Source organism: Theropithecus gelada, chromosome 12, assembly GCF_003255815.1.
Source record: "Theropithecus gelada isolate Dixy chromosome 12, Tgel_1.0, whole genome shotgun sequence".
In the NCBI taxonomy this organism is placed as follows: domain Eukaryota; kingdom Metazoa; phylum Chordata; class Mammalia; order Primates; family Cercopithecidae; genus Theropithecus; species Theropithecus gelada.
In genome coordinates this window covers 51,367,550-51,395,434 of record NC_037680.1, presented here as the reverse complement: position 1 = coordinate 51,395,434, position 27,885 = coordinate 51,367,550, and the positions used below count along the sequence as shown (strand labels likewise).

At 41.3% G+C, this 27,885-nt stretch overlaps 1 protein-coding gene and 1 non-coding gene across 4 annotated transcripts in view; one reads left to right on the top strand and one right to left on the bottom strand.

The window, feature by feature from the left end:
* Positions 1-1,538: 1,538 nt before the first annotated feature.
* Positions 1,539-1,644, bottom strand: LOC112636765. The gene has a single exon (XR_003122242.1). It is a non-coding gene; the product is annotated as a U6 spliceosomal RNA (small nuclear RNA).
* A 17,595-nt stretch (positions 1,645-19,239) lies between these two features.
* The window catches only part of CHN1 (chimerin 1), a 200,155-nt gene continuing 191,509 nt past the window's right edge, over positions 19,240-27,885 (top strand). For 2 of the 3 annotated variants that reach the window (XM_025405372.1, XM_025405368.1), the window contains exon 1: positions 19,240-19,653. Coding sequence is in view for 1 of the 3 variants with exons in the window: in XM_025405367.1 (XP_025261152.1) it covers positions 19,959-19,977 (19 nt within the window). In the remaining 2 variants the exon portion in view is untranslated. Of the gene's footprint in view, positions 19,654-19,778; positions 19,978-27,885 lie in introns of all 3 variants that reach the window. The other variant, XM_025405367.1, reaches the window with a different exon arrangement.

Sequence of the window (27,885 nt, the reverse complement as noted above, 5' to 3'; positions counted from 1 at the left end):
AACATTATTTCAATAGCAGTAGTTGTCAAAAGTTTTTTTTTTTTTTTGAGACGAAGTCTCACTCGTGTCCCCCAGTCTGGAGTGCAGTGGCGCAATCTCGGCTCACTGCAACCTCTGCCTCCTGGGTTCAAGCAATTCTCCTGCCTCGGCCTCCCGAGTAGCTGGGATTACAGGTGTGTACCACCACACCCAGCTAATTTTTTGTATTTTAAGTAGAGATGGGGTTTCACCATGTTGGCCAGGCTGGTCTCAAACTCCTGTCCTCAGGTGATCCGCCCGCCTCGGCCTCCCAAAGTGCTGGGATTACAGGCGTGAGCCACCGAGCCCGGTGTCAAAAGTATTTTAAATAGTCTAAAAATTAAGACGTCTAGTTCATTTCAATAGCAATTTGCGCACATGTTCAATTTATTTTTCAATCACATTTTGGGACAACTGGCTAACCTTTTGCAATAAAATACAAAATAAAATAATGTGAGAGTTCTAAAGCATACCTAATATAAAAATTTATTTTAGATATATGGAAAGTTTAAAAACTATAAGAGTACTAGACTAAGATATATATGAATGTGGATTATATTCTTTTATGGCAAAGACTCAACACATATCCCATGTGCCCTGTGAGAACAGCTCTTTCTGTACATGCCCTCGTCAAGATAAGCCCCTCGTATCTTGTGACTTCCATACTCCCTGGCCACAGTTCATTTGTTGGGAGAGGGCGGAGATGGGAACTTGATCCCTGGACCAGCCAATCTACTAGATGAACTGTGTGAATCAGCTTCTGTTTCCCACAAATTGAAATTGGGGCACAGAGATACCAGTCCACTTGTCAGTAGTTTTGGAACTGAGGTGGCCACATCAGTGATGTGTATAGATAAACAACTTATCAAAGAGGAGGAAAGGAGAATGAAGCAGTTGCTTAGAGAGAAGCAGAGAGGAGAGAGAAGGCAAGCTTAGAGAAATGGATAAGGATGTTTTGGTTCTGGACAAGGTTTCAATTCCTGGTTCCCAATATCTCATGAAGCCTGGCTAAATCTTCTACATCTGGGTTCCAGTTCAAATCCCCTGTATTACAATGAATTTCCCTTTAATTAAGGCTTCTTCTATTGCTTGCAAACAAAAAAGCCTAGACTGAAGCAATAATCTTGGCAAAATACCAAGTATGATATTAAACATAGAACCTGTAAAGAAAATGTTTTTAAAAAATCTGTTCTTATAAAAATTAAAAATGTCTTTATCTAAAAAAATCATAAACAGCACTAAACTGAAAGAACAACTGGGGACAGAGAACTATACATATATGAAAAACAGCAACATTTTAAATATCATTGAAAATTCATACAAAAAGGTAAATATTCTAATAGAAAAATCATCCAATGTCTTAAATAGGCCATTCCCAATAGAAGAAATACAAATGACCAATTTATATATAAAATGTTTGGATGGAAAATAAACAACAAAGAAATATTAGTTTTGGTCAAGCAGATAGGCAAAGTCTTCTACCTGCTCTCCTACTTCGAATATTTTTAAAAATGTATTTTAAAAATATTAAATACTTCAGGAACTTGCATGTCATTCTTGCACAGGATCATGCTAATTTTCTCTATATAGTTCCAACTTTAGTGTATGCACTGGCAGAGCCAGCACATCCTACTTCCAATTTTACTTTCACTATACAGTCATGCTCTGCATAACAATGTGTCAATCGATGACAGGCCACATACACTACAGTGGTCTTGTAAGATTATAATACTGTATTTTTACGGTAGCTTTTCTGTGTTTAAATACACAAATACCATTGTGTTATAATTGCCTACAGTATTCAGTCCAACAGCATGATGTACAGGTTTGTAGCCTAGGAGCAATAGACCATATAGTATAGTCTAGGTGTATAGTAGGTCACACCATCTAAGTTTGTCTAAGTTCACTCTACGGTGGTCACACAATGTTGAAATCACCTAACAATGCGTTTCTCAGAATAGTACCCCATCAATTAAGTGATGCATGGCTGTAGTCTTTTCTTTTCTTTTTCTTTTTTTTTCTTTTTTTTTTTTTTTTTGAGACAGAGTCTCATTCGGTCACCCAGGCTAGAGTGCAGTGGTTCCAACTCGGTCATTGTAACCTCCGCTTCTCAGGTTCAAGCGATTCTCATGATTCAGCCTCCAGAGTAGCTGGGACTACAGGCACACACCACCATGCCTGGTTAATTTTTGTATTTTTAGTAGAGACATGTTGGCCAGGCTGGTCTCGAACTCCTGACCTCAAGTGATCCACCCACCTTGGCCTCCCAAAGTGCTAGGATTACAGGTGTGAACCATTGCATCTGTCCTGTAGTCTTTTCTTAATGCCAGGGTGCGCCCTTCAAATCATAAGTGGGAACAACATACTCTTCTACTAAAATCCCTCTAGTGGCTCTCCATCTCACCAAGAAAAAGCCACCTTCCTCAAGATGACGTGGCAGCCCTCATTACCTCACTAACCTCATCTCCTAGTCTCCCACTTGCTCCGTTTGCCCCTGCCTTTGCATACTGCCTTGTTGCTACTGCTTGAACATAACAGGCATACTCCAGTCTCCAAAACTTGGTCCTGGTTGTTTTCTCTGCCCCAGATGCTCTTCCTGCCCAAACCCCTCTGCCCCTACCAGTATGCCTACGACTTTTTCCTTTACCTTCTTCCAATCTTGGCCGAAAAGCCATCTTCTCAGAGAGGGCATCCCTGACCCCTGCACATAACATGGACGCCCCTCACCTCCTGCACTGCCTGTCCCCTCCTGTGTCATGTGTCTCCATGACATTTGCCACCTTCTAGTGTACAATACCACTTACTTATTTTGTTTATTGTCTATCTCTTCACACCTAGAATGGAAGCTCCACTGTGGCAAGGATTTATCCCCAGCCCCTAGTACATAGCCAGGCACATAGTAGACACTCAATAGAGATTTATTGAATGAAAAAGTAAAAAAGGATAATATCAGAGTTGGACAGAGTCTAGGAAATGGTTACTTTGGCATACTATTAATGAGAATGTAAGCTGGTGCAGTATTTCTGAAGGATAATGTGGCAATGGGGATTAAAATCTTAAAACTGTATCACTCTTGTGTAACATTAGTTACTTTGAGAAACTTATCATAACCAAATAATATGTTAGTTAGAGCCCTTTGGTTGCAAATAACAGGAAGAAGCACTTGTGCTAACTTAAGTACTCATGGTGGGTGGTTTGTTTATTTTTTTATTTGTTTATTTTTTTACTGAGATGGAGTTTAGCTCTTGTTGCTCAGGCTGGAGTGCAATGGAGCGATCTCGACTCACTGCAACTTCCACCTCCCGGGTTCAAGCTATTCTCTTGCCTCAGCCTCCCGAGTACCTGGGATTACATGCATGCACCACCACACCTGGCTAGTTTTGTATTTTTAGTAGAGATGCGATTTCTCCATGTTGGTCAGGCTGGTCTCAAACTCCTGACCTCAGGTGATCCACCCTCCTCAGCCTCCCAATGTGCTGGGATAACAGGTGTGAGCCACCACACCCAGCCAGAGTGATTTATTATGATACATTATATGCCACATTACAGAGGAAGAAAGCAAGAATGCATTATATGGGACATTTAGACTGCTCTACCAAACCCACTGGCTTAAGTTAATCTTCCCAGGAAACAGATGGAGACGGAAAGTTTTCTAGGCAGTGCTCTTTGAATCAATACCTGTAACAGAGTGAAGGAAGCAGGACAGAGCAAAGGGCAAAGTTGAACTGAGATGCCAGTGCAACCCATGCTACAGTTAATTCCATGGTCAGCTCTGGCATTGTTCCCTTTTGAGGCAAGGGACTCAGACCTTTATATTGATATATTAACCAATAATTGCTTGTAGGATAATCCTGGAAAGAGTGTGAAGCCTTGGTCCAAACAGCTGCCTTAGTACAAGGGCAAATCCTAGGAACTGACTCAGCTTTGAGCCATCAGTAACCGACTCTCCTGGCATCTCGGGCAGTGGATACCTTGGGCCTGATGGGGAGGATCTGGAAAGCAGCATACCGTAGCATCTGCTCTACCAGGGAAACTAAAGAAAGTTTAGTTTCCTCCAGGCCTTCGGATAATTGGAACCAAATACTTGGATGCTGCCAGGGCTCTCTCTCGACCATTTCTTTCTATGCATCTCTCTCACTCTGGACTGTTTTCCCAGTTTCTTATTTCACATGGTCAAAGATTATTTCCAGCACCTTCATCCTCAGAGACAGGGTAACTCTGAATGGTCCAGTTTGGGTCACTGTCCGTCCATGGACCTAACCACGTAACTCTAGTAGAGGGTAATGTTGTTACTTAGTATTAATATGGTGGCACCTGCTGTAACTATTTGTATTCAAAGAAGTAGAGAAAGGGGGCAAACCCATACTTGCATGTGCCATATCTATAGAGTCAGGAAAAAAAATCTCAAAGAATATAAAGTGTTAACAGTAGTTACTTTTTGGTAGTAGAATTGACAATGGTTTCTTTTTCCTTTCGTATACCTTTTTTCATTGTTATATGTAGAATCATATTTTAGTAATTGCAAATTTTTTTTTTTTTTTTTTTTTTTGAGACAGAGTCTCGCTCTGTCTGGAGTGCAGTGGCCAGATCTCAGCCCAGGCTGGAGTGCAGTGGCCGGATCTCAGCTCACTGCAAACTCTGCCTCTCGGGTTTACGCCATTCTCCTGCCTCAGCCTCCCAAGTAGCTGGGATTACAGGCGCCCGCCACCTCGCCCGGCTAGTTTTTTGTATTTTTTAGTAGAGACGGGGTTTCATCGGGTTAGCCAGGATGGTCTCGATCTCCTGATCTCGTGATCCGCCCATCTCGGCCTCCCAAAGTGCTGGGATTACAGGCTTGAGCCACTGCGCCTGGCCGCAAATAGTTTTAAAAAGGAAAAAGTAGATACCTGTTTCTGTCTTCTGCATGAAAGATCCACTAGTTATAGGCTGTAGGAAGAATATTCATATCAAGTATGATGTTCTGGGAACTGGTATAGAAAAAAAAATCTGGCTTAACTTTGCAAGCTTATTTCATCAAATTGCAAACTAACTAAACAGGGGTGATTTTTAAATAAAACATTTAATTGGCTCATGATTCTGCAGGCTGTACAAGCATGCCTCCAGCATCTGCTCCTGGTGAGGGCCTCAGGAAGCTCGCAATCATGGCAGAAGGTGAAAAGGGAGCAAGCATGTCACATGGTGAGAACGGGAGCAAGAGAGAGAGGAGGGGGAGGTCCCAGACTCTTGTAAACAACCAGATCTTACATGAACTGAGCAAGAACTTGCTTATCATCAATGGATGGTGCTAAACCATTAATGAGGGATCCACTTCCATGATCTAGTCACCTCCCACCAGGTCCCACCTCCAACATTGGGAATCACATTTCAACATGAGATTTGGAGAAGACAAACATCCAAACCATATCATTCTGCCCCTAACTTCCCAAATCTCATGTACTTCTCACATTTACTACAATCATGCCTTCCTAATAGTCCCCCAAAGTCTTAACTTCAGACAAAAGCCTCAAGTCCAAAGTCCAAAGTCTTATCTGGAGGTGAGTTTCTCCGCATATGAGCCTGTAAGATAAACAAGTTACTTACTCCCAAGATACAATGGTGGTACAGGCAATGGGTAAATATTCCCATTCTAAAAGGGAGAAATTGACCGAAAGAAAGGAGCAATAGGCCCCACACAAGTCTGAAACCCAGCAGGGCAAACATTAAATATTAAAGCTCCAAAACAATCTCTTTTAACTCCACGTCCCACATCTTACTGTGAGGGGTGGACTCCTGAAGCCTTGGGCAGCTCCGCCCCTGTGACTTTTCAGGGTACACCTCCTGTGTCTGCTGTCATGGGTCGGAGCTGGGTACCTATGGCTTTGCCACACTGAGGCTGCAAGCTGCTGGTGCCTCTACCAGTCTTGGGTCTGGAAAGCAGCTGTCCCTTTCCCACAGCTCCACTAGGCAGTGCCTTGGTGAGGACTCTGTGTGAGGGTTCTAACCCTACATTTCTTTCAGCAGTGCTCTAATAGAGTTTATCTATGGGTGATCTGTCCTGCAGCAGGCTTCTGCCTGGGCACCTAGGGTTTTCCCGTACCTCCTCTGAAATCTAGGCAGAAATTGCCAAGCCTCCTTGTTTGCATTCTGTGTGCCTGCAGGCTTAACACGTGGAAGCCACCCAGGGCTTATAACTTGTGCTGTCCAGAGTGGCAGCCCAAGCAGTATCTGGTGCCCTTTGAGCCTTGGCTGTAGCTGGAGCAGCTCGGATGCAGAAAGCAGTATCATGAGGCTGTACAGGGCAGCAGCACCCCAGGTCTGGTCCCAAAACCATTCTTTCCCTGTAGGTCTCTGGGCCTGTGATGGGAAGGGCTGCATCAAAGATTTCTGAAATGCCTTTGCATTTAGTCACACTCCCTTTTAGTCATGTTAATCTCTCTAGCAAATGGTTGTTATCCAGACCACTTGGATTCTTTCTCTACCTCAGGACCAGGCTGCAAATTTTCCAAACTTTTATGCTCTGCTTCCCTTTTAAATATGAATTCCAACTTTAAGTCATTCCTTTGCTCCTGCATCTGATTTAGGGTGTTAGAAGCAGGCATGCCACTTTTTGAATGCTTTGCTGCCTAAAAATTTCTTCTGCCAGATACCGTAGGTAATCACTTTTGAGTTTAAACTTCCACAAAGCCCTAGGACATGAACACGATGAAGCCAAGTTCCTTAACTGGGGAGTAACAAGGGTGACCTTTCCTCCAGTTCCCAATAAGTTTCTCATTGCCATCTGAGACCTTATCAAGCTGGCCTTCATCATCCATATTTCTATCAGCATTTTGATCACAACCATTCAGCCAGTCTGCAAGAAGTTCCAGACTTCCCCTCATCTTCTTATCTTTTTCTGAGCCCTCCAAACTCCTCTAGCTTCTGTTACCCAGTTCCAAAGCTGCTTCCGCATCATCAGGTATCGTTTCAGCAAAGTCCCACTACTCATTATCAATTTTATTAGCCCATTCTTGCATTGTTATAAAGAAATACCTGGAGCTGGGTAGTTTGTAAAGAAAACAGGTTTAACAGGTTTACAGTTCTGCAAGCTATACAGGCATGCCTTCAGCATCTGCTCCTGGTGAGGGCCTCAGGAAGTTTCCAATCATGGTGGAAGGCAAAGGGGGAGCAAGCATGGTGAGAGCAGAAGCAAGAGAGAGAAGGGTGAGGTCCCAGACTCTTTTAGACAACCAGATCTCATGTAAACTAACTGAGTGAGAACTCACTTATCACTAAGGGGATGGTGCCAAGCCATTCATAAAGGATCTGCCCTCATGATCCATTCACCTGTCACCAGGCCCACTTCCAACACTGGAGATCACATTTCAACGTGAGATTTGGAGGGGACAAAACATCCCAACTGTATCACCTTCTTACCTCCTGGTGCTCCTTAATCCTCTATGGTGTGACCCCGCAATAAATACAAACTTTAAACAAAACCATCCATTGCATTTGCCAAAATGTAGGCTGAAACAGGACAGTGTAAACCATTGACAAGGATGTCTTCAATATCCTAGCACGCTACCTGCTGGGAGGTCCCGCACAGCAGTGGCCTATTTGAAATCACTATTTGAAACATAAAATCGCTTTTATGTTTATATTAACGTATTCATCCATTCATTTAACTGATGTTGGTGAGTACCTATATGCTGGGAAATACAAAAAAAAACAACAGAACCCTACTCTGAATGAGCTAAGGATCCAGTAGACAGAATGGTAGAATATGTGTGTAAGTGTGTGTGTACAAAATATATATTTGCATATATACTGAAATAGTTATAATAAAATGTATGAAACATTAAATGCATTAAGATCCATCTTGAATAGTTCTCTGAGTGTTAAAAAAAGGATGAGTTACTTCTGGGTGGGCTGGCTTCATGGAGAATTTCAGTTTAAATGATTGTTTTGAGATTTCAGCTGAACAATATCATTATCTATCTAAATATATATATATGTGTATATATATATTTGTTGTTGTTGTTCATTTTGTTTTAACCAAGCATCTGGATTATCTCCATACCAGTGGGATGCACAGGTTTTAAACAAAGGTGGGACCCTAAAGAACTAGTATTAAATGTTTTTGATTAAATTAAACTCTCACAAGTTTCAAGGAGGGAAAAGAAGGATGAAGCTTTAAGGCCCTGAGGGTCTGGGAGACTGGGAAGGACTGTGGAATGTGGAGGCTGTCAAGGCTGATTCCCTTATGCTAAGAAATGCCTGGGTCTGAGACTGATTACCCTAAGATAAGCAAACACCAGCTCTTCCCTAAGAAGACTGTCCTATATTAAAAAATATAAGCTGGAGAAATGAATTAGCTGCTCCATTAAGTAATGGGATACAAATGTATGTTGGATGGTAGAAAGCCTAATGTTTCCCATTACAGTTGGAAAGGAGGCCGAGCTTTAATGTGGAGGGAAAAACTTAACCTAATGCACTGAGGACAGAAAAGAGGTGGAGAATACAAAGGTGTGGCCAGGCTGATTGAAGACCGGACATGAGAAGCTTTTTCTCATTCTGGATGTTTTCTTCTTTGGGTTGAAACTAGCACTTTACTTCACCCTGTCTCTGGAGGTTATCTTTCTCCAATTTGCATTGTTCCTCAGAAGAAACACAGGAAACACAGGAAGACATTCCCTAAGACAGCTGGCTTCCCCTCACAGCTAAGAGGTACCAGGCACTTAAAACACTTTTAAAGCCAAAGAATCAGACTTCTTTCTGACCCAAGCTCAGAAAGAAAGGGGTATTAATGAAATCACTTATGGGTACAATAGAAACTCAACAGAAAACTCTTGGTTCTACCTTAGAGTGGAATTTAAAAATTTTACTTTTCAGTAAAATAAATTTCATCCTGTCACTCAACTGCTAAAGAACCTATTATCTTGTCATTTCTGGGCCAGCAATATCTGGGCATTCCAGTGACACTAATGGTCCAATGACAGGCAGGTTCTCAGGACCCCCTTCCCTGCTTCCTTTCCCTCTCTGCTCTCAGCCAGCTGTCTCACCAGCTACAATTATCCAGAGAGATTTAAGGGCAAGAGTTGCAGGTTAACTCTCTCCCAGCAGGTTTTCAATTTAGATCTACTCCAATTATATAATTTTTTTTTCAGTTGGTCTATTCAAATCCTATGTAAAAATTTTCTGTTAAAGCTCTTTGCAGAATACTAAGTTCATAAGCAATATTTTATAAATACCTGTTATTTGCTTTATTACTTGGAGTTTATCTTTTTTATATCTGAACTTCTAGTAGTGACATGGTTTGACTGTGTCCCCACCCAAATCTCACCTTGAATTGTAATAATCCCCATGTGTCAAGGGCGGGACCAAGTGGAGATAATTGAATCATGGGGGCGGTTTCCCCCATACTGTTCTCTGATGGTGAGTGAGTTCTCACGAGAGCTGATCATTTTGTAAGGGGCCTCCCCCTTCTTTTTCCTGCCACCATGTGAAGAAGGGCATGTTTGCTTCCCTTTCCACCATGATTGTAAGTTTCCTGAGGTCTCCCCAGCCCTGTGGAACTGAATTAATTAAACCTCTTTTCTTTATAAATTACCTATTTTGGGGTATTTCTTCATAACAGCATGAGAACAGACTCGTACAGGTACATTATTATCATCAATGAATGTTTTGTCAAATGAAAATAAAGGTGGAATTTCGAAACTGGATTCTAATTGGAGCATCAACTCTAAACTCAATTTTTTATAACAAAATATTTGTTTATGGTATTAGGCTAACTTTTACAGTAAAGGATACTGAATGAGCAAACTATACCAATGTATGTGAATATGCCAATGATAAAAATTTGTGGCTAGATCCTTTCCTATAGAAAGGTGATGTGCAATGGAGTTCTGAGTTGAAAGTCCTGGATTCCAGGATCTACCCTATAAGGTTGCTGAGAGATTAAAAAAAAAAATGTATGCAAAGCATTCCACACAATCCCTAACATTCACTTTAAGCTGGGGACAATATTTATTAGAATTTTATCTAGGCCATATTTCTTACTATTTCACCCTCCCACATCAAATTTCTCAGCTTTTTTAGTAGTGTTGAATCAATATGGTGGGCACAGAGAAACTAGAACTGGAGGCAGGAAGACCAGGAGGAAGATTCTTGGTTGCTGTGCCAGTTCCTGAGTCCCCTTTACATAGGAGAATTTAGGTAATACTTGAAGGTTAAGGAAAGTAAACAGAAACCAGGGGAACAAAGCTACATAATAAGAAATAGGGGCTGGAGAGAGGGGCAGGAAAGTCATATAGGCTGAGGTATAGGAGAGAATTTGTGGGGTTTGAGAGTGCTCTGCTCCAGAACACTCTGGAGTGTTCTGTGGGGTATGGCAGAAAAGGAGGAAGGAAATTTTAAGAAGAGTCTATATATTATACACTATAGTATTCCTTGTGAAATGCAAGTAAAGGCTACAATTCCTTTTAAATTCCTTTTGCTACATAGACTCTTGCTTAGAATGCAACTCTGCAGACACTAGGCCATTTGGGGTCCTGGAATCTATTTATCTTATTATAAACTCTATAGTTGGTAGCCAGTTATGAACATAATTAATACTTACCCATCCCTGTATAGCAATTTATGTAAGTATGCTCCTATAAAGCTTACTGGTTCATCACATACAGGCAGATGTGAAATTCCATTTGAGGCTCAACTGGAAATCCTAAAACATATACAAAATAATGTTCCTGATGTTGAATAAATTATATTTTAAGAGGTTTAACTTATTTTGAATTTGAAAAATATGACAAAACAAATGGCTGATTTAATGAAAAAAATCCAACTATTTGGATGGCATTGCATAGTAGAAAACACACTTTGTGAAATAATTGATTAAGTTTTTATTTCCAAAAGGTTGTGTTGGTGATGCTGCCATGACTGTATATAGTCTGGGGAGCAAATACTTATGGGGTTAAAGGAGAAGGGCTCTGCTCTGGCATTTCAAGAGACTGTTTCATAAAAAGAGGACCTGAAGCTGAGTGTGGTGGTGTCTCACGTCTGTAGTCCCAGTTACTCGGGAGGCTGAAGCGGGAGGATCACTTGAGCCTAGGAGTGTGAGGCTGCAGTGAGCTATGATTGTGCCACTGCACTCCAGCCCGGGTGACAGAGTGAGACTCTGTCTCTGAAAAAATAAGTAAACAAAAGATAAATGAAAATATTTAAGACTTTATAAGAAACTGGCTTTTACTGAATACTGAGGAAGATAACCCACATGGAGCGAGGAAGAAAAATATTCGTTGACTGTCCGCTCTGTGCTTTTACTCCTCAGACTGACCCTAGAAGCAGACGTGTGCTAGTTGCCTGCCTAGTTCCTTTTCCGTTCTTCTAGCTGTTGCCTGGTATTTCTACAGGAAATTCACCTCAGCCATGTGGTTTGAGATTATTCCCCTCAGGTTCAGGGTGACTCGTGATTGGCTTGCACTTACCTCTTCCCCCTGGCCACAGTGATGAGTCATGGATGGGCACACAACCCAATTCAGGCCAATGAGAGAGACAGAGAGAGAGCGAGAGAGAGAGAGAAAGATTCCAAGATGTATGCACAACTCTCTTCCCTTGGATGGAGAGGTGGGACTATATGATGTCTAGAAGCTCTGAAGCCATTCTGCTACCAAAAGGGGAGAGTCTGGAGATGCCATGAGTTGGGATGCCCTGTGGTATATGATACAGTGACTACAGAAATGAAGAAACTAAGTCCTTGGGGACATTCTTTGCACAGCTGGATCAGCCTCCCCTGAAACTCACCTTGACTCTGTTCTTTCCCATTACAGAACAAACAAATTCTCTTTGTTCATTTAATTCAAAGCCAATTTGAGTTAAATTTTCCATCAGTTGCAACCAAAATATTGCAAACTGATACAGAAGGTACCCTTATTTTGCAGAAGAAGAAACTGAAATCCAGAAAAGTTTAAGCATTCTCCAAATCACATAGGTAGTGAGAGTTGAAGCCAAGATTCAGATCCAAGTCTTTCTGACCAGTGTTTTTTCAAGATGACTGTGGCATTCTAGAAGTCCCAGGGAAGTGGCAGATGAAATGATGAGCTTAATCTCAAGGGTATCTTGTGCCTTAAGTTATTAGCTTACAATAATGGCAAGTGTGTGTGTGTGTGTGTGTGTGTGTGTGTGTATTCGACAGTTTTACTGTAACTCAAAAATGTGTTACTGGAAAATAGGGCACTACAAATAATCTGAGGCCAGAGTTTTACATAATGAATCCAAATTCCTATTTGCCTTAAGTACTTGTAGAAAGCAGGTTTCAGACAACGTAATAAGCATCAACTCAACAGACTGGCCTTCTATGTCTGTCCTCAAACTTGCCTGTGTAGCCTCTTCTTCCATTTCTTCCTCTCACGAGTCCTTTGCTACAAACTGTCCTGCCAGCAAATTTTCTCTCATGATTTTCCTCATGTTCTGACTTTCACTAGAAAGTCTCAGACTTTCCTCATGCTCTCTCCTCTTGCCTAAACTCCATTTCCCTTTTTCTCTTTTCTGTTTGCCTAATTCCTGTTCAGACCTCAAAGCACAGCTTCATCTGTCATGAACATTTTACCTATTTCATCAGCTAGAAATCATCTTTCTCTTTTCTGAACTCCCACAAAATTTAATCTGTGCTCCTGTTATGGCCTCTGTCATTGTCCCATTTTCCCCAGAGACTATTTTTTTTTTAAGATCTGGATACATGTTTGATTCATCTTTTGCTTCTTTGCCAGAAGCTAGCATGATGCCTGAAATATCATAGGTACTCAGCAAATACTTGTTGAATGGATGAAGGATGGATGGATGATTTTAAATATGTGCATTGTCTCAAATATCTGACACAGGTCCTATTTTACAACAGAATACAAAAGAGCTTTATGAAAACTCCATCACAGCAGTAGACGAGTTTCCAATCCAGATTGTGATTTTAATCACGGAATTTCACTTGTCCTGTTTTTCAGTTCTGTTTTCTAATTAGAGATTGTGTAAGTCTCATCCAGAGTTCATAGCTATTTTCCTGATTTATAACTCACAATGTAATCAACTTGAATAAGTCATTCTTATTGTGAACACCCACGTTAACCAAAAAAACCATGGCCATGTTAGGGAGATTTGATTTGTAGCCAAATCCACTTATACCCTCTTGAAAACTAAATCTGGCAGAAATCCAACTGCTCCAGTCAAATAGACATTTAGCCACACTGTGCATTAGATATGCCTGGTGACCTCAGAAAAATACACTTGAATAGAAATGCTGGCTTAAAGTACTATAATATGATTGTAGTTCAGAACAAAAACTTTTACTTAAGAGCAGCCAGAATCATTCTTCTGTTATCTAATGTGTACTTGAAAATGTATTTGACTTTAAGCCTATACAAAAATTCCAAAAGATCTCCTATACTATTAACCAGGAAATAACTATTCTTTTAAAACATGTATTCAAAACACATTGAAAACAGACCTTTTCTTTACCCACTCCCTTCCTTTTTTGTTCCACTCCAAACCAGTAGTGATTTTGACATTATATCAAAATAAATCGTATCACAAAATTTAAAAAACTAGAACCCACGTCTTTTAGAATATTCTAACCTAGGGTTTACAGTAATATATGCAGTTTTATTGCCTATTGAACTAAGAATTCCTCTTGGTGCTGAGCAGTGAACAAGAACTCCATTCTCCTGGGTCAAGGATAGAAAACCTTATTTTCATTCCGATTTTCAATTCCAATTTCCCCTCCCTTCACACCTACACACAACACACACACACACACACATACACACACACAGCTCCTACAAACACATTTTCTTTTTACTTTGAAAGTGATATAATAAGGGCTAAGCAGTGTTTCCTCAGTAATAATCCAATTCCTAATCTGTTCCTAGCCAGATGATAGCCACCTCTCATTTTAGCATATTTTTGGTGACAGTATCTTCTGCTAATATAGCAAACACTGTGTAGGGGAACTGAGAAAGTTTTAAATTCTTAAGGTTTCTTATGTATTTCTCAAACTGAGTTTTACTTCATTTCTAAGGCCCAATATTACTACTATAATTTAGGCGTGATGAACAGAACACAAATAATTCTTCTAAACATTGAGTTTTTTAAGCTTAATGGGCAATTTTATAGTTTATGACATAGGTTTTTTTAAAAAAATAAATAGTGTTATAACGGCCGGGCGCGGTGGCTCAAGCCTGTAATCCCAGCACTTTGGGAGGCCGAGATGGGCGGATCACGAGGTCAGGAGATCGAGACCATCCTGGCTAACCTGGTGAAACCCCGTCTCTACTAAAAATACAAAAAACTAGCCAGGCGAGGTGGCAGGCGCCTGTAGTCCCAGCTACTCGGGAGGCTGAGGTAGGAGAATGGCGTAAACCCGGGAGGCGGAGCTTGCAGTGAGCTGAGATCCGGCCATTGCACTCCAGCCTGGGCGACAGAGTGAGACTCCACCTCAAAAAATAAATAAATAAATAAAAAATAATAAATAAATAAATAAATAAATAAATAAATAGTGTTATAGTCTAAATCTTTATGTTTGAGGCAAGCGCTGCCTTAGTTACTTGTATGCATATGGCTTTGTCCTGTGAAAGTGCTATTTGTAAATCATGGAATGCCACACAAATTACAGGTAAGGTATTAATTCAGAAAGTCTGAGATAAAAAACAAGAAGGGGGATAAAAAATCATCGGAATTAAGTGTTTAAGGAAAACGTTGTTAAAAACAAGCCAAATAGTCTGGGCCTGGTGGTTCACATCTGTAATTCCAGCACTTTGGGAGGCCAAGGCAGGTGGATCACTTGAGGTCAGGAGTTCAAGACCAACCTGGTCAACATGGTGAAACCGATCTCTACTAAAAATACAAAAAGTTAACCAGGTGTGGTGGCTCATGCCTGTAATCCCAGCTATTCAGAAGGCTGAGGCAGGAGAATCACTTGAACCTGGGAGGCAGAGACTGCAGTCAGCTCCGAGATTGCATCACTACACTCCAGCCTGGGTGATAGAGTGAAACTCTGTCTAAAAAAAAAAAAAAAAAAACACCTAACAGACCAAATAGCCCAATACAGTGGCTCACACCTGCAATCACAGCACTTTGGGAGGCTGAGAGGAGTGGATTGCTTGAACTCAGGAGTTCGAGACCAGCCTGATCAACATGGTAAAACCCTGTCTCTACTAAAAATACAAAAATTAGCCAGGTGTGGTGGCATGCACCTGTGGTTCCAGCTACTCCAGAGGCTGGGGTAGGAGGATCACTGGAACAGGCGAAGTCAAGGCTGCAGGGACCTGAGATCGCAACAATGCATTCCAGCCTGGGTGACAGAGTGAGACCTTGTCTCAAAACAAACACAAAACCAAAAACAAATCCACTTTAAACAAATTCACATAATGGAAACAAACACTTTCACTAGCAACATAAATATGGGATAGAGAGAATGTCACATATTGTGAATATCTAAATAAATAATTTTAATTTTCTTAATCTTTAGCAGAAATATACTGTGTAATTTTTCTCTTCACTAGCAAACTTCTGCACTATTTTGGGAACTGTGCTAATGGCACTGGTATTCCTAGTGTTTAAAGCTGTGCTGACATGATAAAGTGCTATAATTTTAACTTGTTATTGTGAGGCAGAAACCGCCTCGTTAATTTCTGCTTCATTCAAAATGAGGAACAAATCAATGTTTACCAATGGGAATGAAGCTAAATAGGTAACAAAAAGAAAACTCAAAACACTTGTGATAAGTCATTAGTTTAAAATGTAGGAAAACCATTTTAAAGGGTTGTCTAGGTTCTGTTTAGTCAACAAAACTTAAATAAAAATGAGAAATTGTTTTAGTAAATTTGAAATGGGTTGTTCAGCGCACACTTTTAATTTTAATCCCGTTAAACCAGAAAAAGGTTGCTTTCTACATGATTAATGTAACATTATTAGTACAACACACTGCAGAAGAAATAGCAGTACCAGTGGTTTAATAAAACATGACTTCTTTATTACATTAGGTATGTATGAACTTTAGATATAACAGTACTTTAAATATATTGAAGATTCAAATAAAAATATCCTGTTTTATCCATAAACCAGTTAATTTAAAGATTTTAAAATATCACAGAATGACAGATAAACCTAAAAGGGATATTAGAGATAACTTAGTACTATCCTTTCATTTTACAAAGGAGAAAGATAAGAACTAGAAAGAGTAAAACATTTGTCTAAAAATCTGACAGCTAGTTAGTAACGAGTAAACAAATCTGGCTCTTCTAAGCACTTGCATGTTAAGCACAAAATGAAATCGTTGAATGAAAACATAAATAGTTTGAGAAGTCAATTCATTCTTTGCCTTCCTTTTATAAACAATCTAAGTCACCACCCGTAATAATCACCTCCAAGTAGTTAACGCCCTTCCTTGCATTGAATCTGCAGCTGAAAGGCTGTGGCTTTATTTTCAGCTAAGTGAGAAAAGAAGCACATGCAATAGAATAGGAGTAGCTCATTGAAAAAAATACGCTATTTTAGACGGAGTCTCACTCTGTTGCCCAAGCTCTGGAGTGCAGTGGGGCGATCTTGGCTCACAGCAACCGCCGCCTCCTGGGTTCAAGCGATTCTCCTGCCCCAGCCTCCCAAGCAGCTGGGATTACAGGCAGGCGCCAACATGTCAGGCTAATTTTTTTGTATTTTTAGTGGAGATGGGGTTTCACCATGTTGGCCAGGCTGAGTCTCGAACTCCTGACCTCGTGATCCACTCACCTTGGCCTCCCAAAGTGCTGGGATTATAGGCTTGAGCCACCACGCCTGGTGAAAAAAATACACTATTCTAAAAGCCAATACTATTTCCAAGACAGGCACTTTGATCAAGTATAGAGAGCATTTTGTTAGAGCATCAAACCATTTGGAAGTCAGTTGAAAGGAATGGCTTGTGGAAAGCAGGATGCTTTAAAGGGAAACATAGCAACATTCACACTGTTTTGTTCCAAAGTGTACCTTAAAAACAGGGGTGGGTGTGTGTGTGTGTATGTGGGTGTGTGAGTAGAAAGGGGAGAGGAAAAGGATCTTCACTTGAGTTTAAGCAGGGTGTCACTAGGATTCAGCTGTACTTGGCCAGACTAGTGAGAGGAAAGCTGGTCCAGTAACCAAAGGCTGGCTGTATGATGGGAGGGTAAATCTGAGCATATGGAAGCTCATTTCCCTCTGTCTCACTCCCAGGACAACCTCGCAAGGGATGGAGAGAGCTACTAGCAAGCCCAGCTGCAGCACCAAAAGCCTGATGCTCTAACAGAGCTCAACAAAGTGAGAAAGGCATTGTTTCTCTTTTAGCATGATTGGACACATAGTTCTGAGTAGAAGGGCATGTTAATAAAAACTCTTTGAGACGAAACGCAACTTCCCAAACCCTATGCAAAATGGCTAAGGACAAAATACTCTTGTTATTTTGTTTCTAATACTAAACAGATTTTTCTTTTGAAATTCAAACCATGCAACGTCTAAATTGATGCGGGATGGGGGTAGGGAAGGTGGTCGGTGAGAACACCAGAACCTATTTTCCCATTGGTTCTGCTACTAAATAGGTGAACACATTTGCGAAAATCTTTTAACAATGGGGAACTCAATTTTCTTATCTGTAAATCATGGGAGTTTTGGTCTTTTCCTATTCAAAATTCAATGGTTCTATTCTGAAGGAAAATATTTTCTTTTAAATTATAAGGGCAAAAGCTTTCTGAGATTACAAAAAACACTTCCAGGGGATAACCTAAGGTCCCTGAAGAGCCCATAATCCCCTTGAAATTATGTGAAAAATTTCCGGTGAATGTGTGTATGTATGCAAGCACTTTTCTAAGAGGAGGAACAGTATTTTCATGAGAGCCTCAAAAGGAAATTAGGTCCAAAAATGTTGAAGACCACTGGTTGAAACAGTAAACGGAGTCTTCAGTTTCTGATTTATTTGGCTGCAAAGCAGATTAGCAGCAATCTTTATATTGTTATAAAATCTATCCCACAAAGCTTTCGTGAGTTTCTCATTTATCTTTATGAGCTGTGTGTTTGTAATTTTTCATGAGCAGAAAGGTTGTTCAAAATCAAGAGCCCATTTTCATGAAAGATTTTAAATTCTGGAGATTTTAAAGATTTATTTTGATTAGTGGCCAAAGAGAGCCATTTTACATCACAAAATTCCAAGCATATAGCATCTTAAACACTTGCCCATTCATGTTGAATCATTTTAATATTTCTTTCTTTCTGAGTTAACTGACTTGAAACAAAAGGCTTGGCTCCTCCTTCCAACCTGCTTTTCTTCTGATGCTTAAGTCAGTTGTGAAATAATGATGGTGAATTAACTGTGGTTCCATTGGAAGTACTGTAGTAATCCCCCACTTCATCACGACTCGGTCTCTAAGATACATTAAATACAAGATCTTTCTATAATATTCTTAAATAATTATTTGAAAATCGAAGAGAAGAGGGAAATGACACCAGGGAACCTGAGGAACTAAGAGCAAAGACGCCTGTAGAAAGAAAGGAGAACCAAAGAGAAGATCTACATGATCAGATACCAAAATAGTACCAAATCCCTAAGCAGAGAAACAAGGAAAAAGAAGGAATTTCTTAAACAGGGCACACATATAGCAACTAGAGAAGAATGACTTTTTGAATACATTAAACGACAACGACGGAAAACATCATAACCCAGCTTTTCAAGAACATCTTTTGGCTGACAATCTCAAGGCGTTGTATGGCTCCTCATGGCAGAGACAGAGGTGAGGAGAGAACATCACAGAAAGGAGGACGTTGCCGGTGATTATCAGATAAATACAAGAAGCTCAGGGGAACAATCTTTTGTGGCAAATAAGTGCCAGTCAGTGACACATGCTGATATTTTTTTCCCTTGAGACAATATCAAAGAGGTATAATGTAAAGGGAAAAAAATCAGGTGTAAGGTAATTTTAACAAATTATCTGAGGTAATCTCAGATGCTTTTTAAGCGACTCCTGTTTCCTAATGTGTGACAATTTGATCAGAATTACTCCTAGCGGCTCCTAAGTCCAAACGGAGAGGAAAGCAGCATTCAGTGCCTCTGTTCCTTCCAGAGCCCTGCATCTTCAGGTCACTGGCTCCAGCCTCAGTGAACCCGGAGGGCGCCAGAAGGAGAAATATGTCCTCACACGCACCAGGTCCCCAGATGACCCTGCCCGGACGCTGTATTCACGCAGCATCCTCCTGTGACTCTTCCTCTTTCGAGTAACACCGTTTTTCTCCTCTCTGCGCCTCCTCAAATTCCATTCAAGAAAAAACCTGGGCTTTCAGCTAAAACGCACACCGGCCCCGCTCCATCCCCGCTCCCGGCGGCCGCCTCTAGGGGGGTGCGGGCGGCTCCTCGCCGCCGCGTGAATGAGGGCGCACCCCCGCGCCCCCGCGCGCGCCCGTTGCCATGGGAACGCACTGGGCCGGGAAGCCCGAGGGAGAGGCGGGAGGCGGCGGCGCGGCCAAGCTCGTGGGAGACGCTATCGCAAGATGGCGTCGGCGAGGCCGCGGGATGCGGAGTGAGCGCGCCCCGCCGGGGGCTGTGCGAGGCTGCTGCTCTCCCCGTCGTCGCCGCCGCCGCCGCCACTGCGGCGCCGCCTCTCCGCCTGCCACTGCGCCGCGGCCAAGCCTCCCGCCTCGCAGGTACCTCCTCCCGCGCGCACGCTCCGCGCCTGATAGCAGCGACAAGTGCCGGCTCGAGGAGAGCTAGCGGGGCTCCCTGGGCCCGTTGCGCCCGACAATAACGCGTGAATAACTTTTTCTTGCAGCGGTCCCCCGCGTCCCGGCCTGCAGCCTCCCCGGGCGCCGGCGCCCCCAGCACGCACCATCGGGCACCCCACTCCCTCCGAGGTGTGGGTGCGGCGGGCCGATGAGGTGATCCCTAGCCCGCCTGGGAGGAGCGCGTGGACTCGGCGGGCGGCGGCGAGCAGGCGGCGAGCGCCTTTACAATGGCCCTGACCCTGTTTGGTAAGTGCAGCTGCCTCCCCGCGCCGCCGCAGGTGGGCCGCTTCCCGGGGCTGGCGGGCGGGGACCTGGGGGGTTCTGGGCGCCCGGGGACGGGGCGCGGCGCGTGGGGTCGGAGCGGGCCGGGGCCGCAGAGTTGGGGCGCCCGGGGCGCCGGCTCGCTCCCTCGCCCCTCTCCCATTGTTTCCTCTCCAGGCACGGCCGATGGGCGTGTGCTCCCTTGGCCAATTCTCGGCTGGGAGGCTCAGAAGTCCTGGGTGTTTTGCAAACGCACAACGGTTCTTTAAGATGCCAACTTGGGAGTGAAGTTAACCGGTTGTTTTCAAACCTCCCTTTCCCGTCGGTAAATAAAGGTCCTTGGAAAGTTTATTTATTTTGAACGAGGTATCTGTGCATCCCCAGCCTCCTTGGAATTGCCAAATGCATGTGTTGCTTCCTGTTGGACTATTGGGGAATTTTTTTTTTGGACTCAGTATATTCCGTTGGAAATAAGTATGATTTGTGAACTGAATATGGGTTAAAATTGAAAATGTTTGCGCTAACGACTGAGAGCAGACAGAAGAAAGTTGGTTACCGGAAGGTAACTGTAATCTCAGGAGACTGAGTATTCATTAAGAAAGAAATGTTATTTTTGTGGTGTAATTACTGCAACACTGTTGCTTTTAGTGTTTAAGACTTCAAGGTGTTTTTTTCTCAGTGACAATGAGAAATGACAATGGGTTGGGAAAAAGGACTGAAAAGATACATTCTTTCCTTTTACAAAACTGGACTATGGTACATACGTACCTGACTTTAAGAAAACTCAATATATGAACATTTAGACGTTCAAAGTATTCAGCGTTTTCGAAGAAGCAATGTACAATGATATGTAATTGATAGCTACAAGAACAGCCTCAGTAAGTTATTCACAATATCGAGTTTCCAGTTCAGTTTTAATTACGTCATTTGATTCAAGCACGTTAGAGGTGTTACATACCTCAAATGCTTTTTGATGTAAATACCTCCCAATGAATTAAGCTGCTGGAATCAAAATGTTACTTTTATTTAACTATCTTATTTTATAAATTAAACTTAGATCCAGAGAGGTTGTTTCCCAAGGTCACAGGGCTCTTTTGTGGCAAAACTGAGCATAGAATTCACTTCACTAGGCTTCACTCTGGCACTGTGTTTACTATGCCCAAGTACGTTACTAGAAGTGACATTTCTTACTTGGTGATGATCCTCCATAGGTACTTAAAAAAAGTTTATTCTTTTTCTGAAAAATAGTAAAATTCTCGCTGCTTCTTAGTACTTTGTATCTAAGTATTATTTAATAGCAGCATTTTCCTTAAATGTGGAACTTTTTGGTACAAAAATTTTGTTTCCTAAAGAGATATTGAGCGTGTTCAAGGTTTGATTTCAGAAGTAAGGTTTACAAGTCAACTTTTCAAATACTGGCTTTCCTGATGAATAAAAAAGATAAATTGGGGTGAAAAACGCCCTTTTAAAGGATTTCTAAATTCTAAATCTTTAACCACTGAGGTGAAGATGAGGAAGGGAAAAGTACGGAATGTGGCCTGTAGAAGAAAGTATAAGAAATCACTCCCAGCCTTCAAAATGAATAATGTATATTTAAAATGTTAAAGTCTACTTGTGGGAAAATAGAATTCACTTCACAAAATCCAGTTTGTTACAGTGTGAACGTTTCTGTGTTATAAAACCACTCTTGAGTGCAGAGGCTATTTGGTAAGTAGTGATAGAGCAGCAGCTGTTTTTAAAAGTGATTGTACACGACTCATCAGTCATCTGGGATGTCTGTTAAAAATGTAGATTCTTAGGCCGGGCGCGGTGGCTCAAGCCTGTAATCCCAGCACTTTGGGAGGCCGAGGCGGGCGGATCACAAGGTCAGGAGATCGAGACCATCCTGGCTAACGTGGTGAAACCCCGTCTCTACTAAAAATACAAAAAACTATCCGGGCGAGGTGGCGGGCGCCTGTAGTCCCAGCTACTCGGGAGGCTGAGGCAGGAGAATGGCATAAACCCAGGAGGCGGCGCTTGCAGTGAGCCGAGATCGCGCCACTGCACTCCAGCCTGGCATAAACCCAGGAGGCGGCGCTTGCAGTGAGCCGAGATCGCGCCACTGCACTCCAGCCTGGGGGACAGAGCAAGACTCCGTCTCAAAAAAAAAAAAAAAAAAAAAAATGTAGATTCTTTTGCCCAAAGACATGGGGGAAGGGGATTTTAAAGTGACTCCCTTTGTGATTCTTACGCTCACTCAAGTTTGAGAACTGTTGTATTAAAGATAGATACTAGGAGATTGGGTCAAACTTGCCCAATTCAAAATAACTTTTTGTGTATGTTGAGAGACATACCCACGGGTTAGAAGAAATGGATTTTATTTTAGATTTTACTACTTTTAACTAGTTGGTTTTAGTCAGAAGTGCCTCACGTCCCTTTATATTTACTCTTAATGACTTAGAACAGAAGAGCAATGGAGCAATAAAGTTCTGTGAGATGGTAGTGAAAAGAGTTAGAGGCAGGGACCTAACCAGATCAACGGAATTTGTCAGAGCTCAGCAGAGTTTATACCTGAGGCTCCCCAGAGTAACCATTGTCAGGGCCGTATCTTTTGTATCTTGGTTAATGAGTTAGCCCAGTCCAGCAGTAGAGTCTAGACTAGTTATTAGCTTTGTGTTTTACATTTTCTTTCAGGCTTTTTATAAATTTAAGAAATGTTCTTTTTATAGGGAGTTGGTGACTTAGTTTTAAAAAGTGGAACCTCTAACATTACCTGATTTTGCATTTGCATACATTTAATTTTTTTCACTTGTTAAGTATGTTATAGGAACTCAAATACTTGTTAAATTAAGCTGAATGGCTAAGACTGTCTTATCTCTCCTCCTCACTGTTAATCACCTTTGCCGCTTAAAATGATATTTTTAATGCATATTTGTTTTATTTTGGGATAGAAGAACCAGACCCCAATCTTGAATGATTTTAGTCTCATTTGGGAATTGAAAATGTGCATTTTTGAAAGCTTAAGGATTTGCACCCATTTTTCTTCTCCTTTCAGATGAACTCACATCTCATTATCAGCTTCGATATAGTTTTTAAATCCCCCAATTTCAAAAATTATCCATATGTATTACAGACTCTGCTCACTCACCCTGTCATTTGTTCAGCAAACATCTGTCACAGTGTACAAGAGACATGGTCCTCTAGTGGCACTCCAGAGTCTTTTCTAGAACTATAGCAAATGCACCTAATTCACTAATTACCTAATTCCATATAGTGAGTGGCACTTAACTATTAACTAATTCCATATAGGCTTTGTGAGAACTTCCTTGGTAGAGAGCACATGTTTTCTAGTAATTACTGGGATAAAAGGAAAGTCTCAGATCCTTGAATGTGGGAATTTGTAGCTGGTGTACCTGACAAAATGTCCTGATTGGCCACACCAATAGAGTCTTAGTTGGCAGAGCTGGGTGAATAAGCATTCTGCCAGCTCTTGCCTTGGCAGGAATTTCTGTCATTTATAGCTTAATGGGGCTGTGGTTTATAGCCCAGACCAACTGATGAGATTGGGAACTCAGTTACCATCCACTGGCCTGGCTGAACCTTGAATAATGCTCCTCGATCTGGGTATAGTCACCTCTAGCGTTGCCACTCACCCTCCTTGCCTCTAATTTTTCTATTCTTGTTATCAGTTAGTCACCATCGTTACTACCATGGATCACTTCTAATAATACTTACAATTTTGCTATATTTTTATACCATCTTTCCTCAGACGCTTCTGCCATGGAAACCTTTTCATTATCTCACTTTATTCAGCATCTGTCACTAGCCTGACAAACCTTCCTATGGACATCTTTTGGAGCAGTTAAATAGCAATGGCATATCCTTTGTGATATAGTTAGGAAATCTTCTGATTTCCCAAATGAGTGTCCTGAAATTAAAATGTATTTTTTAAAAGACAAGTCAATTGAACATTTTCAGTATGCTTTATTTGACTGAAAGCTAATTTTATAGGAAATTCCCACTCAACTATACTCTCTGCTGACATTTTTATTTTTCAGTTATCCAAAGAATACGAGAGGGTGGCCCAGTGGTGTGAGCTCATCTGCCGTTTTCAGAATATATTCTTTTCAGCTGTCATTTAAATAATCATCCTTATTTAAATTTTTCTCCGTGTTCCTTCTCACACTGGTGTCAAAACTTAATATTTTAGTCAGACATGGTGGCAATGTGCCTGTAGTCCCCGCTACTCAGGAGGCTGAGGCAAGAGAATTGCTTGAGTTCAGAAGTTCAAGACTGTGGTTGCACTATGATTGTGCCTGTGAGTAGCCACTGCATTCCAGTCTGGACAACATAGCAAGACCCTGTCTCTAAAGAGTAAAAATAAGAAAACCCAGCTGAGCATAGTGGCTCACGTCTGTAATGGGTGGCCCATGCCTCCTGGCGCTTTGAGGGGCCGAGGCTGGAGGATCACTTGAGCTCAGGAGTTTGAGACCAGCCTGAACAACATAGGGAGACACCATCTCTACAAATAATAATAATAATAATAAATAAAGGCTGGGTGCAGTGGTTCACACCTGTAATCCCAGCGTTTTGGGAGGCTGAAGTGGGTGGATCATTTGAGGTCAGGAGTTCGAGACCAGCCTGGCCAACGTGGTGAAACCCTTTACTAAAAATAAAAAAATTAGCCAGGTATGGTGGCAGGTGTCTGAAGTCCCAGCTACTTGGGAGGCTGATGCAGGAGAATCCCTTGAACCCCGGGAGGCAGAGGTTACAGTGAGCCAAGATCGCGCCACTGCACTCCGGCCTGGGAGACACAGGGAGACTTTGTCTCAAAAAAAAAAAAAAAAAAAATCAGGCCGAGTGTGGTGGCTCATGCCTGTAATCACAGTACTTTGGGAGGCTAAGGTGGGTGATCACTTGAGGTTAGGAGTTCAAGACCAACCTGGCTAACATAGCAAAACCATGTCTCTACTAAAATTACAAAAATTAGCCTGGCGTGGTGGCACATGCTTGTAGTTCCAGTTACGTGGGAGGCTGAGGCAGGAGAATAGCTTGAACCCCAGGAGGTAGAGGTTGCAGTGAACTGAGATCACATCACTGTACTCTAGCCTGGGCAACAGAGCGAGACTCCATCTCAATTAAAAAAAAAGAAAAATTAGCCAGGTGTGGTGATGCATGCCTGTGGTTCTAATATTTTAGCTTTAAAGTTTGTCTTTTAATGTGTGGAGAGCTGGTACAATGTAAGAACAATAAAATAATTATAGTTTTTATAACTCTGATAGTCACCATCTGTGTACAAGGAATATTGGTGCTGCAGTCTTTTGAGTCACATCTGGCTCTGCAGATAACCATCCTATAAGCAGCCTAATTTTTGAACATAGAAAATAGTGATACGTATAATTGTACAAATTTGACATATTTTCAATAAAAGTTTTAGTTTCTTTTAGATTACTTTTTCTCAACCTTTTAAAAAATCTTCCCCCTCCCAGCCTTTTAGGCCTATTTTCTAATTGTTCTCCCCATGAAAATTTAATACCAGAAATATACCGTGTATCTCTTTATGTACTGTAGATATATCTGCTTTCTGCATAATATAAATACAGTACTTTTTTAACCCAACTCTCCGTCTCCCCAACTCATTGAGAATACATGTTTTATACTAATTTAAAGCAATCATAAAATAGGCAGAAAAATACTGTTTGGTGATGTTTTATATGTTATAATAATAGTTTTAAAGGAATGACATTAGTATAATAAGTTACAGATTTTTCATAAGATTGTTTTAACCTAGGAATTTACCATCATCTTGAGAGCAGCCATGACAAAGAGTAGCTTGCTGGGGCTGGTGAGGGTGTAGCGTTTCTCAGAGTCCCTCTGATAAAGACAAGGTCCTTTTCTATGGGCAATTGATGTTTTCTCAGTCTTACAGAAAGTATCAATTACAGCATCTTTAGAAGACTTTATTTATCTGAAATATGTAAACTAAATGAAATCACAGAACTTTCTGTGCAAACTCAATTCAGGACAAGTCCTTGAGCCTGGCCTTGTAACCAAATCACCAGCCATAAGTCATTCTTACATAGAAAATAATTTCTATGAACTTTGATTTTTTTATTAATATAATCCTACTATCCTTAAAAATAGGATAGGACAAAACTAAGGAAAGAGGATACAGTATGACCATATTTACATTGAAAAGTCATATTGAATAGAAAAAAAGCCTGACAAAATAAAGTTATAAATGTATATTCCTAATTTGGCTGTTTATATTTAAAAGAATAGATACTTTGTGAATACACTAGAAACCGCTACATTGTATACTTTAAAAGGGTGAATTTTATGGTATGGGAATATATCTCAGTAAAGCTGAGATATATTAATTTAAAAAACCACCTGAGCTTTAAAAATAAACATTAAAGAGAAGAAAAGAATGGTTTTATATCCAAGAACCTTTAAGAGCTTTTTACATTTTTAGAATTTTTTTTACTTTTCTTCCCAAAGAACAAAAAATAAAATTAAAAATGGATAGGTAAAACTGTTCCTACCTGTTTTACAGTTAGAAAAGTAGGCACTTCTTGGGAAGAGCCAATACCCACAGTTGAGAGAATGGGGGAGAAGGGAAGATGAGTCAGGCCAGCATGTCACCAGCTGCTCAGTGGCCTGGCATAGAGCCATCTCATTGTTTTTTATCCAGCTGCACTGAGAGTGGTTCCTTTCTCTTTCTACTCTGACTTTGACCTTTCGATTCCTTTGGATTGCATGTGTTCCGTGGTGTAAGGCAAGCACAGGGATGTGTCAGACATATCTCTCCTTGAATAGATTTTTGTGACCACAGACTTGACATTTCAAAACTGAATGAGTCTTTGAGGCTTTTAAAACTGCAAATTCTTCCTGATTTTTCCCATTTCTGTCATATCTTCAGCTCTTAAAGTATGTGGTTTTTTTTTTTTTTTTAAATCTTGTATGTTTTTTTTTTTGAGACAGAGTCTCACTCTGTCACCAGGCTGCAGTGCAGTGGCGCAATTTCAGATTACTGCAACCTCCACCTCCCAAGTTCAAGCAATTCTCCTGCCTCAGACTTCTGAGTAGCTGGGACCACAGGCGTTTGTCACCACGCCTGGCTAATTTTTGTGTATTTAGTAGAGACAGGGTTTCACCATGTTGGACAGGTGGTCTTGAACTCCTGACCTCAGGTGATCCACCCATCTTGGCCCTCCAAAGTGCTGGGATTATAGGTGTGGGCCACTGTGCCTGGCCCTATCTTGTATCTTTTTTTTTTTTTGCCCCCGAGACAGAGTCTTACTGTCACCCAGGTTGGAGTAGAGTGGCGTGGTCTCAGCTCACTGCAACCTGTGCCTCTTCGGATTCGAGCAGTTCTCCTGCGTCACCCTCCCGAGTAGCTGGGACTACCACACCCAGCTAATTTTTGTTGGCCAGGCTGGTCTCGAACTCCTGACCTCATGATCCTTCCGCCTCGGTCTTCCAAAATGCTGGGATTACAGATGTGAGTCACCACGCCCGGCCTTTTGTATCTTTTATATAGAACTTTGCTATTGTTTTCTAGCTCTTTAATGGCTGTGAAGTTACTCTGGTAAAGATGATTTTAGGGTTTGAAGTAGTCGATGCTAGGTCAGGCAGGGAGCAGGTGAGTGGTGTGGATGTCCATTTGAGGGATATGGAAACATCTGTTTGACTGAAATATTTTTTCCTGCAGACCTCCCATGGTAAGTGAAATTTACACTATTAAGCATGATTTTTTAGCATGTTACCTATGAGGAATTACATGCTAAATATAGATAAATACGTTCTTTTAGCATGAAAGAATTATTTCAGTTTATGGATGGGCAGTCTTAAAGTAGTAAAAACATAGAGCAGGCATTTTGATTGAGGGAATTATACTGTAAGAGAAAGTAG